Source organism: Taudactylus pleione, unplaced genomic scaffold (assembly GCF_031769625.1).
Source record: "Taudactylus pleione unplaced genomic scaffold, aTauple2 ptg000268l, whole genome shotgun sequence".
NCBI lineage: Eukaryota > Metazoa > Chordata > Amphibia > Anura > Myobatrachidae > Taudactylus > Taudactylus pleione.
The window spans coordinates 1,600,547-1,613,882 of NW_028284670.1; the positions used below are offsets into that span (position 1 = coordinate 1,600,547).

The 13,336-nt window shown below is 37.6% G+C and overlaps 1 protein-coding gene across 1 annotated transcript; it reads left to right on the plus strand.

The window, feature by feature from the left end:
* Positions 1-10,331: 10,331 nt before the first annotated feature.
* LOC148513831 (olfactory receptor 6B1-like) lies at positions 10,332-11,261 on the plus strand. Its single transcript, XM_088481263.1, has one exon. The coding sequence runs from the start codon at positions 10,332-10,334 to the stop codon at positions 11,259-11,261; it is 930 nt and encodes a 309-aa protein (XP_088337389.1).
* The last annotated feature ends 2,075 nt before the right edge of the window (positions 11,262-13,336 follow it).

Sequence of the window (13,336 nt, forward strand, 5' to 3'; positions counted from 1 at the left end):
TTGTGTTTAGTGGTATATACTGTAAATAGGAACAAGAAAACCACCTTTAACAGAGTCTGTCAGCGGAACCTTTTAGGGGAATAATCTGATTTTCTGGGCTGGCAAGAAACTTGTACAGACTGTGTAATAAATTATGCAGCATTAGATTTGTTTTGAATACAGTACTATATTTATACTAATACTATAAAAAATTAGATTTATTTACAGTAAATTGCTGAAATCTGGCCACAAAAATATGATTATGGTAGGTGCAGATCCTATGATATATGTTCATCTTTAAATGTAGCATAAATTTGCATCTAACGAACAGTCATCATCATCAACAAGTAAACTTGCACCATTACTATGGGATGCACAAAGATTTATTAACTAAAAGACATATAGTAAATATAGATTTTAATATTTATAAATAAAACTTATTGCAAACATTAAACCAGGAGGACACATTGTTTGCATAATGCTTGGTTTGCAAACCTACTGTTTTCCTAAAGACAGTTAACTTTCTGCAACTGTTTCTCCAGTAGCTTTTGAAAAGGCATCACCTAATGCATCATGGGGTCAACACTGTTGACAGATGTGCTACTGCCTAATGTAAACCATGCCAGTAAAGACATTAGCCTTGTCATGCATAGCCAGAGTCTATTTAATATGTGAATCTATGGTTCATGTACTGCATCAATATTTGCTTTGCTTTCAAGATCTTAAGATAATGAAAAATAAACAAAATCTATATAAAATACTGTACTCTTTGAATTAACAATTTTTGCAAACTTCAATGATTGCAACTTTTGTTTTAGGCAACAATATAATACAGACTATTCAGCCTGACCATCAGCTGGAGAATTCTGGAATTCTGGGATAATTGTATCCTCATAATATTGCAGTACTGAGAGGTGGTGATAGTGCAGGGAGTCAGTCACTACAATGCTCCATGGTGCCAAAGAGAGGAAAATAGAAAAAATATCCTTGTTACTTTTGTGCATTTTTTAATTATTCATTAAATCTTATAATCACCTAACTATATTATACCATTTATTACTCCAAGATCTGTGAATTAATAATTTTACAAGCTATTAATATATTTTAACCATCCATTTTTTTTCAGTATTTTATTTCCCTTTCAATTATAAACTGTTTTATTTTTACTTTATGACAACACTGAGAGATTATTATATCCTCCAATTTAAATCTATATTGCATCCATTGTATACACCTAGTGTACACCAGTTACCATCTGTAGTTTATATGTAAGATTTACTGTACTTAATACATTAAGCTATTGCATCAATATAATTGAAATATATCCTATTTTGTGCTCTACTGTAGATCAGAGGCACAAAGTCTATATATCATATTCCCTCAGCAAGTTGTAAGAAATGTATGAGCTCCACTAGGCACTCTTATATTCTTATATTTGAGCTAATGTTTTTATATTTAGTGATAGGTATTCCATATCAACTGCTATTTTAGGACACAGGAAGCAATGCAAGCTGATGTTCTGTCTATTTTAGTAGACACTTTTTGCCAATTCACCTGTATACATCTATGGGGTGTGTGAAAATTAGCCAATGGTGATTTAATATATATATATATATATATATATATATATATATATATGTGAAGTTGTGTGGTTATAGCAGGGTTAGTAAAATCATACAACAAAAACAACATAGGTTGCTCAAATTAACTGGCTTTGAGATTGTTGGAAATATTGAACTGTGAAATTACAGATTAGAAAATCAGCACACTTTTAGCCATAGCACTTTGTACAGATCAAGGGGCCTATTCATTAAACATTAAAATTCTCTGGAGATAATTAGCTTTAGAATTCTCATGGAGTTCTAGCTAATTATAGATAGAATTCATCATTCCCCCTCTCCATAAGTATCTATTCCGAAAAGCTGTCATTCTTGCGATGACAGCTTTTCGGGAAATAGATACTTTTCCCTGCCTACACTACCTTATCGCATCTGGAAACAGTGCTGCGCATGCGCTGTTACATCTGTATAACCAGTGCATGCGCAGCACTGCCTACAGATGCGTTAAGTTTCGTACCCCCCCGATCCCACCCCCCCCCCCCGACTTACCTGTCCGCACAGCAGCCTCCGGCTCCGTCCTGCTGGTCTGTCATGTGGTTTCCCAGCAGACCACATGACAGATTAAAAAATATATATATTTTTTTTCTTTTTCTAAACTTTCTTGTGCTCTGCTGGGGAGCACACATGACAGACCAGCCTCCGGAGCCTGAGGACGGAGTACCTCACAGTGGCAAATAGTAACTGCATCAAATTCCGAAAATGTATAATTTTCGGAATTTGATGAATACCACAATTTCCACATTCCCATACTAATGTATGGCGAGTGTGGAAATTAACGCAGGGGAACTTGGCAAGGAGATATCTGTGATATCTCCTGTGTTAAGTCTGTTCATGAATACCAAAATAACGTTATTTAAGGAAAATGTCCTTAAAAACGTTATTTTAGTGTTGATGAATAGGCCCCCAAATCTGGCCTATTTCTTTAGCCACAGAATATAAGGTACAGTACTATGAAATGGAAACATGTTTGTGGTACATTATTAGTGCAATACAGTAGGTGAACACAGTAAGTTTCTAGTTAGGACTGTGTTCAAAATGTTCGTATTGTTATAACTATTAGCTCCAAAAATTCTGCAGCATAGTTCTTTCTTCTGTTAAATTGTAACAAAAAATCTAAAGATAAAAATAAGAAGTTTAAGCATAGAAACACTTTAAAATATTGATGGTGTTGCCTGAACACTGAAAACTGGGTACTATTAAGCTGAGCTTCATCTCTTAAATTAAAATTGTTATCCAGCTGATATTTTTGGGATCGAACTTAACTTAAAGTTGCCGTTTTTGTAAGAGAAGTGTAAATCCTCATTCATATAGATGTTGTTATGTCGAATTTCAAAAATACACACAAAAATAGGAAAACAATTTTTTCCACAAATACAGTGTAAGCTAAAATGTAGAAAAACATTAATGAAAAAGTCTCAGATTACTTGCAAAAAGTAGCAAAGAACATTTAGACAGTCAACATGGCGGTCTATCCTTATGACAGACAAAATACAGCTATATATGGGAAATATTTTTTTTGCAAATCATTGCAATTATCTCACCTTTGTCATTTTGCCTGCACTGCACATTTGTGGATGTTGTAACCTGTTTACTCTCTTTTTCCTCTTTGGATTCTGGATTCATTTGATGCCGCATTGTACAGTAATTCTCCCTATTACCTCGTACTGGCGTCACTTAGATAGCATATTAACCTCATAATCATTAGTATTGTTTTATTTGTGATTTCCATTCAATGCCCAGTTCTAGAGCAGTTGGGTGCCTGTTTAGGGTGTGGATTGATAGGTCTAAAAGAAGAAAGTCAACAGCCAATGGTTCAACACCAGAAGGTTGACAGTCAATATGTCAACAGAGTCATTAGGTTCACAGGAACATTAGGTTGACAAGTAATTAGCCAATAGTGACTTAGGTTGACAGGGTTAAAAGGTCACTGGGGTTAAAAGGTTGACATTCAAATGGTTGACAGAAAAAGGCCAACTAATTACTTGTTAACCTAATGTCCCTGTCGACCAAATGACCATGTCAATCCATTGACTGTTTACTTTTTATTGTAGACCTACCATCTGTTTATGTCTTCTATACCATGAATGAGGGAAGGCCCTTGATTCTCCAACATCATTGGCAAAGCTAATTGGATCTTATGCTACTCATCCAGAGCCACCATCAATGGGTTCACACTTTTTGCAAAATATTTTTTGAAATTAACCTTTGGAACCCATTTAACCTCATTGATTAGATCTAATTATTTTAATAACTTTAGAAAAATGGACCTTGCAACACTCAAAATCAATTAAAATGATCCCAATCACATTGTCAAAGTATGTACCCTTTTATTGACATGGTATCTTTAAGCTATAACATATACTACTGACTTCAATAGAGTCTAAAATGGTGCTCTAAAGTACAATGGATTAATACTCTTTGTTCAACCAACTGTTCGGATGATATATACATATACATATATTGTTGTGTTTTTAGGATGGGACTTCACTATAAAAATAGATTTTTGGCTTAAATAATTATTGACTACAAAGCAAGCCAACTGACCAATAGGCTTAATTTAAATTCTATTCTGCTGGTGACAGGTTAGATAGATTACCATCTCACACACTAAAACCTTGCTGAGCTTGGAATAGGAGGAAACTTTATTTTTTTCATAGGGTGATAACATGTTCCATCCAGCAAACATTGCCAAACAGTACAAGTACAGTATGTTATGCCCATTTATACAATTTAAAAGATGACAATGGCAAGATTGAAATATTCCTACACTCTTTCCACTCCTATTTTTTGAAAGCTCTCAATCTGCTACAGCTTAAATGTAATGACTGTTATTAGCTCTCCATGGTCTCCAAGTGGGCACTTCTGTAGCGTGAAAGTTAAAGGCCCATTGCATTGTTAAACATCATGTTAAAATGTACTGTCATTTAAAAAGCCACATTTATCAGTCTCCTTATTCCGCAGTTTGACCATTCAGATCAGGTGGTTGCCTTTGTGATGGACAAATATTCATCTATCATACAGGAGGTGGCAAGGAACCAAGCTGAGTTTATTATGAGTTAATTCGATGCAGTCATAGGTTTGCACTATGTAGACACCTATCTGTGAGGGTTTTTTTGCAAAGGCTTCCCAACCAACACATTCACCATTAGGAATTATAATAGACACAGATGGCCCATTTTCCCTTTAATTTTTAAATTAACCATCACAATTTTAAAGAAAATAAACGCTCTCCTACAGGTTTTCCAAGTCTTAAGCTGCAGGGTTTCTGCCACAATTTGTGTTATTAGCACACACAGAGCCTGATTTTGTGGTGGGAGTAAAGCAAAGATGAGCAAGTAACTTTGTTGCAATGTGAGGGGTGCAAATACATTTATTTTTTGCATGCATTGTAAATATTGGCTGCATTTGCATGTGGCCCACAGATTGTGGGTAGCTGTAATTTTATAATGCAATTTAGATTTCAGTTTGAACACGCTCCTCCCAAATCGAAATCTCTCTATGGGGTAGATATACTAAGCCTTGGAGACAGAAAAAATCCAAACCAATCAGCTGCTACCTATCATTTTTCAAACAAAGCCTGTAAAGTCACAGTTAGGAGCTATTTGGTTGGCACTTTATCTCTCTCCACTTTATCTCTCACATCTCACCCTGCACATTTTATATCTTCCCCACCTGTAGGGGGACATGGTTTTGCCTAGTTGCACAGTTACTTGTTCTTTTTTACTTTACTCCCACCTCAGATTCCTACCAGTCTGGAGATCTAATTGGTGGCCCTGCAAATACTATAAAATTATTATAACAAATCCTCCTGATATAAACTCAGTGCCACAAAGCCCTCACACTCAGTATCCCTGAAATTGTCTTGACCAAACTGCAAAACAGATTTAAGTATGTACGGGAATGGATACTGTCATTCGTGACTCGTCACTCAGCTGAGTCATACTATTTATTACCAGGGCACAGTCTGTAGTGAGTCCACCAACAGTCAACGACACTGCATCACATTTCAATGCTGTCTGAATAATGGGTGGGCTCTCATCCTGCAATTATCCCCATTTCTTTACATTGACTTTTCGCACCGATGAAAAGTCAATGTAATTGAATATGGGGATAATTGAAATAGGCGAAGATATCAACTTTCCACCTCAAATTGAATACTGCCCTTAGTTTTAATGAATCATTGAAAATGTATTGGATTATATCCATTATTTACCATTTAATGAATATATTTTTATGAAATGTATACATGAAATATGATTAATAAAGACAAAAAATAGTTTCTCACTGGTAAAGAAAAATATTCTCCCTGGATACCTTATACACAATTTGTAAGTCCCATGGTATTCACTAACACATAAAAGCCCAGAATCCTCCATGAGCCATTTACACTTTACCCAACACAATTTTATCTTTAACAACCAGAAATCTGCTGCCAAAGCTGGAATAACATAAAATGACATTTCTGTAGCCCTGCGTACAAAAGAAATGTGACTGCTTCATGAGACCCTGCACCAGTGAGACACAAAATACTGCTACTTGTGACCATGTATTTATTCCCAAAGTACTCTCAATATCATCCGTGAAAGGAATATTAATGTGTTTCAAGACAAAAATTAGTCCAAGAATGATTTTTCATGGTAAAGAAAATATATGTTACATTTGGTCATCCTGTCATAGTAATTTCTTCATTTGCCTCTATTTTCAGTGAGTCTGGCATTACAGTGTTAGCTTAGAGTACTCTCAGGCATTACAGTGTTAGCTTAGAGTACTCTCAGGCATTACAGTGTTAGCTTAGAGTACTCTCAGGCATTACAGTGTTAGTTTAGAGTACTCTTAGACACTATGCAGCTGATTATGCCAAAATGGGAAGATTATATGTTATCACCAAATTAAATATAACATCCTACATGTATCAAATGCTTTGCGCATGACATAATCATGCTCTGATTTTATGTGATCTGACACCTCTTAGAAAAAGTTCTACATAAATGAGTTTTGCTTTTCTTAAAAGTAAGCCTCCCCCACTCACACCTGTCTGCCTGTGGTGCCATCTCTGTGATGTCTTTGCTAAGATGTTGTATGCAATGAAGATAGCAAATACTCAATAGCAGTGTAATGTGCCTGCACCACCTTTCCAAAGACATTGCCAAAAATACAGCCTCACCAGCAGGTGCCTCTGTTTTGGGAGCAAGGTGTGAAGTGTGGGGGACCTCCCCTGACCCAAGTGTACTTATTATACCATAGATATTCTACAGGTTCTACATGATCCCTTTATGGGTACAATGGTTGATTTAAGACTACTGAAAAATAACTTATTGTCTAACAATGATCTTATTTATCTCTCTGAGTTTTGTCCTTGAGATGAATGCTTAAGTAAATACAAAGAACAAAACTGTTCCTGGAAGTAAGGTATATAAGAAGGTAAAGGATTTTTTTAATCATTTTGACCATTTTATATCAAAAGTTTCTCTTGCTTATTTTTTAAAGAAAAATTACAGTGACACTTTGCCTTGCTTTGAATGCTGGATGCAATTCTCAGTGATAAATGCTATTCTTGGTGCATGGATAACAGTGTACATCTCATCTGAACAATCTTAGCATCTCATTTTGAAGTAATGAACATCATTTACTGTATGAGTTGTAATGTGATCACTATGAATAGAAGATGCAGCTTTGTGTCTGGTGAATACTTTCTGTTGTAAGTAAGAACCTGGTTTTCCCCCAAGCACACAAGTGTAAAGAAAGTCTAGCCATTCACGTTGGACCAGATGTTTCAGAGATAGAGAGATGGAGTTAGGAGATTTTTGATAATGATATGGAGGTATACAATCGGGAAGCCGGCTGCCGGAATCCCGGCAGCCGGCTCCCTGACTTCTTTATCCAGCAGTGGGATAAATGACCGACGTCTATATCTAGATGCCGCTCATTTCCCCGATGACAGGAGACAGGTGCCCGGCATCCTGATCGACGGATGCCGAGCACCGCTAGCGGACAGCTGTGGGGGTGGAGGGTTAGGTTTAGGGCACCCGGGTGGGACTTAGGGTTAGGATCCCCCCCGGGAGGGTTAGGGTTATGCTAGGGAGAGGGAGGGTTAGGCACCCCTGGGGGGGACTTAGGTTTAGGCAGCGGGGAATGGGGGGTTAGGGTTAGGCACTTAGAGGGGGATTAGGGTTAGGCACAGGGGGGAGGTTAGGGCTAGGCACCCCTAAGGAGGGTTAGAGTTAGGGGGGTTAGGTTAGATTAGACAATACTTACCTTTCTGCGATCAGGATTTCCAGCGCTGTCGGATTTCCGCTGCCGGGCTCTGCTATTTTGTCGGGCTGCCGCTGCCGGGATTTGAACTCCTGGCCATGCGGCAGCCGGAATATCATACCAATTCCAATATGGTGGTGGTTATCCCACCGAAGTACTAAGGTGTTGCTCTTCCTTTGGCAGAGTAATGCTTCGATAGGAGTCTCTGGGCCTGATTCAGCATGGATCGCAATTGCAACTGCATACGCAGATCAAGTGATTGTTAGCCATTGTGCATGTGTATAAGCTGCACTGCGTGTGCACGGCGATCACACTGCATTTATGGATGCACATAGGAATCTATCGCAGAGTGAGTGATGGGTTGTGAGCATTTGGGGGTAGTGATGGAGAAGTGGTTGGATAAATGCTGTCATTCCTGTCCATTTGAATGCCGTTGCACGGGCATGCATAAATTAGCCACTGTGAAGGCATGCACAACTTGTGTACTCATTGCGTGCAACGAAACTTACTTGCAGTTCTGAGACAGGTCAGACCTGCTGTAATTGTGTGTGATGAACCGATGTGCTTCGATGGTGCCAATGTATATGCAGGATTGCGATGTTGGATGGATGTGAGAAAGCAGAAGTGGGCGTATTTTTGCAGGCAGAGCTGTGGCAGGCATTAGCATTATTGCGCAGCTCCTTCGCATATGATTACACAGCTGCGATTGCAATTGGGATCACACTGAATCAGGCCCTCTGTCTTATTAATTATTCATCTACTAAAAGTCTAGGGAGTCAGGAACAGTTTTACTGCATTTTAAAGTGTGTCTAGTAACCTCCAGGAGATTGGACAGACTGTTTGTTTTTTTACTCCATCCATAGTGGCAGTAAAATTGTCTTTTCTCTGGGCAGGTCAGTGTCCGGGGAGTCAATGTGTGTCCAGGATTGGGCCAGTGTCTATACAGGCTTTCAGGCTGGCTATGTTGCAGCAGACATATGCACTATACACAGCACAACAGTTCAACTCCAGAGGGACATGTATTATGTTGGCACGCATCATGCCGTTATAACTCTTCCAGTTTTATCTCTTTACCGAGGCAAAGCAGAAAGCAGTACCAATGAGATGTAAGAACATCTCATCTGCTCAATTGGGGGAGTGAAAAATAGCCACTCCGGTGATCCCTGACAGAGCCCACAGCAAATCAGCCTAGTACTGATGTGCTTTATCCCACCTCCCGGCCGGCTCCAGTAAGCATGCGTGGAATCTCACATGCAGCCCAGCCAATGACATTGTTATCCCTACTGTGGTGTCAGGACAACTACAACAGCAGTTGTCGGAAGGTCAGTGCCACTGACCATTCATATATTGCCTAGCTTGAAGACAGCAGCGCCTATAATGTCAGGAGTGTATAGAGCCACTGTAATATACCATCTAACCCCACATTAATACATGGGGGAGAAGAAGTATCAGCATACATAACATGTGCTGATGACACTAAACCCCCACATTACCCACTCATACATCACCCCCTCAGTGCTCTATGTTATAGTGAAAACCCGCCCAGCTGTATAGCACTTGTGCTGGTTTTGAATATTTTACTTTATTTTATTATTTTTCATTTAAATTCACTGGATATGGGGACTAAAACTAGAGTCAATGCAACATTAGTCATTATAAGTCTAAAGCCGCATATCCACTAGGCGATAAAGGAACAATAGAACGATTACAACATTGTAATCATACAATCATTTCTAATCCCCTGCAGTGCCTACACTGAGTGATATGTCACTCAGTGCAGACACACTCCCTCATCCCCGAACATGCACAATCTGTCATTATCGGCAGATTGACCGACATGTTCAGGTGATGAATAATGTCGGAAATGACTAGCAGGAGCACGCATTGCTGGTCGTTTCCGACATTATACTGCCTGATTATTTTAATTGCCTAGTGGATACGCGGCATTAGCCTTCTTGGAAAATATATTTTCTAGATGCACTCTGCTTAAAGTCATATAAATTATACTGAGAATAAAGCAAGCACTATTTTATGACAGAAATGGACCATATAATTTCAATGAAAGTATGGAAAGACAAAAGATGTTTGGACTTTGAGGTTATTTATGGTGAACCTTCTTTAGCTTACACAGTATATACCTGTACATTATGGTGCACTTTTAGTTTGCACATGCTGCTCTTAATTAAGTGATTATACACAACACAATGTTTATAACTGGGATTGCTTATTCCCATCAATACAGATAAAACATGTAACAGATGTGGATTTAACAGTAAAATATATAATTACTGGGATTAAATAAGGACCCTCTGCTAATATTGTATATAATACAAAAGTATTTTAGCTATTGAATTTTGATAATCATAATGTAAAAATAGTTCATAGTTACTAATACCAAATAATAATAATAATAATAATAATAATAATAATAATAATAATAACAACAACAACAACAACAACTTATTTTCCATAGAACTCACTATGAATAAAGACAATAACACAGTGGTCAGTGAATTCATATTACTTGGATTCCCACAAATTAATGGCTTCATGGCTGTCATTTTATTTCTACTGTTACTGGTTGTTTACATTATAACACTCAGCATGAATTCTATGATCATCGTATTGGTGTCCACCAGGCAACAACTACACTCTCCCATGTACTTCTTCCTCCAGCAATTATCATGCGGTGAGATTGTGTTTTTGACTGTTATTGTCCCTACCATTCTACGTGTCATATGGCTGGAAGGAGCCACCATATCTATTATGGGTTGTATAACACAAACTTATATTTATTGTGCTACAGGCTGTACAGAATGTTACCTCCTCACAGTCATGTCTTATGATAGGTACCTGGCCATATGCAACCCTCTGCATTATAGAACCATCATGAACATAAGACTTCAGCGTTCCTTGGTTATCTATTGCTGGGTGTTTGGCTTTCTGCTCACCCAGATTACACTTTATTTCCTATGTCAACTTCAGTTTTGTGGACCCAACGTCATTGACCATTTTTTCTGTGACCTTGTTCCTTTTGTTGATCTTTCCTGCTCTTACAATTATGCCTTACAGTTTGAGATTGTGATTATTTCTATCCCCATAATAGCCATTCCATTCATCTTAGTAGTAATTAGTTACATCTGTGTTTTCATAACAATTCTTGGGATCTCCTCTAAAACAGGAAAGAAGAAAACCTTCTCTACTTGCAGCTCCCACCTCTCGGTGGTGACCATGTACTATGGAACCTTGATCACTATTTACATGGTTCCGGCTAATGGAGATTCTTTGATGATGAACAAGTTGACTGAATTTACATATATTGTGGTAACACCTTTGTTTAATCCAATCATATACAGCTTGAGAAATCAAGAAATTAGAGACATCATGGGGAAAATATTGCGGATTAGATGACCTTAACAAATGCAAGATGTGTACAATGGTATTAGCAATCAAGTTTGCAACTTTTAAAAAAAATATTAAAGGTGACACTGCTAAGTGAAACTATCAAATACATTTTACAAAAAAAGTGTTCTTTGTTTTCATTATATTACAGATGAAAAGAAGACATTCAATTAGCAACAGAGGTGATACTAAAAATAAATAAAAACAACACTGAATTGATATTTTATTTATTTATTTAATTGTTTGAGTAGAAGATTTATATTCAGTAGTGCCAGACATTTGGAACAAAATTAAATAAAATGGAAATACTGTATTTATTAGAAGTTGGTGGATGTTGTCTTCAAACTTGGAAGAAAAAAAAAACTATTCAATATATGAAATTGCTAGCTGTAGTTAAAGTGATATTTTAGGAATAAAAATATGCTGGAAATTGGAATCTTCCAAATAACCAGACATTAAATACATTTAAAATGTGTTATCATCTATATTTTTCATTCAAATTTTCATAAAGTAAACACAAGTAAAAGGGAGAGCACAGAAGAAGACAGAGGGATGGCAAGGTGGGGGGAACACAATCTACAACAGCAAGAATCAAATAGTTTGATGTAAATTCCACATTGAATATTTATATTTTATTTATTAACAGTTTCTTATACAGAGCAGCAAATATTCTGTTGTGCTTTACATTTGGAAGCAACATTAATAGAACAAGACTGGATAGTAACAGACAGACATAAAGGTAAGAGGGCCCTGCTCACAAGTTTACAATCTATAGGGAAATAGGTGTTGATACACAAGAATAGGTGCTACATATTGCAAATTGGTTCAGCCTGATTGCAGAGGTCATTGTTGAGCCTAAGGTTAGGAGGATGTAAAAGTGAAGAAAAAGAAAAAAATGTGAAGTTATGTGTGGACTGTAAGAAGGGGTGTAATTATATAGGGAAGCTACTGCATAATGGTTATGTGGGCTGTTCTTGAATCTGATAAGCTTGTCTGAAGAGATGAGTTTTCAGGGAAAGCTTGAATGATTGAAGACTAGTGGAAAGTCTTATTGTGTGTGGGTGCAGAGTGTGTGCAGCCCAAAAAAGTCCTGTAACCATGCATGGGAACAAGTAATGCATGGGGATGAGAGTGCAGATCTTGTGCAGAGCGAAGATGTCAGGTTGGGATATATTTTGAGGTAAGTGAAGAGATGTATGCTGGTGTGGTTGGTTAATAGCTTTATGTGTAAGCAAAACTATTTTATATTGAATACAGTAGAAAACCGGTAACCATTGGAGGGACTGACAGACAATGAATGTTTGGCGAGGAAGATCAGACTCGCAGCTGCATTGAAAATGGATTGTAGTGGCAAGATTCTGTTTTTGGGAAGATCAGTAAGGAGACTATTGCAATAGTCAATGCGGGAAATAATGTGCACATGGATTAGAGTTTTTGCAGTGTCTTGTGTAAGATATGGTCAAATTTTGGATATGTATTTTAGATGTAGGTAACATGACTTTGAGACAGATTGAGGGGAAGGACAGTTCAGAGTCAAAAATGACACCTAGACAGAGGGCTTATGGGGGTGAGGTTGATTGTCATGTTATCAACAGTGATAGAGAGATCAGGTTGGTAACTACTATTGGCTGGTGGAAATATAATTAATTAGTTCTGTTTTGGATATATTAAGCTTGAGGTGGCAAGATGCCATCCAATATGAAATGACAGAGAGCCATTCACTGACACTGACCAATACATATGGTGACAAATCTGGGGAGGATAGATATATCTGAGTATCATTCACATACAAATGATACTGGAAACCAAAAGATCTGATAAGTTTACCAAGAGGGGTGGTATAGATTGATAAAAACAGGAGACCTAAGACTGAGCCTTGCAGTACTCTGACTGATAGAGGTAGTGAAGAGGAGGCAGAATCAGAAAAGGGAAAAGTGAAAGAATGATCAGATAGGTAGGATGAGGACCAAGAAAGGGCTGTGTCTTGAAGACCTAGGGATTGTGGTATCTATATGAGAAGAGTGTGGTCAACAGTGTCAAAAGCAGGAGAGAGATCTAGAATAATAAGTAGTGAGTAATGGCCT

Bases quoted from the DNA above. Each gene is read 5' to 3' on its own strand.
- LOC148513831 (XM_088481263.1), top strand. From the start codon at position 10,332: ATGAATAAAGACAATAACACAGTGGTCAGTGAATTCATATTACTTGGA.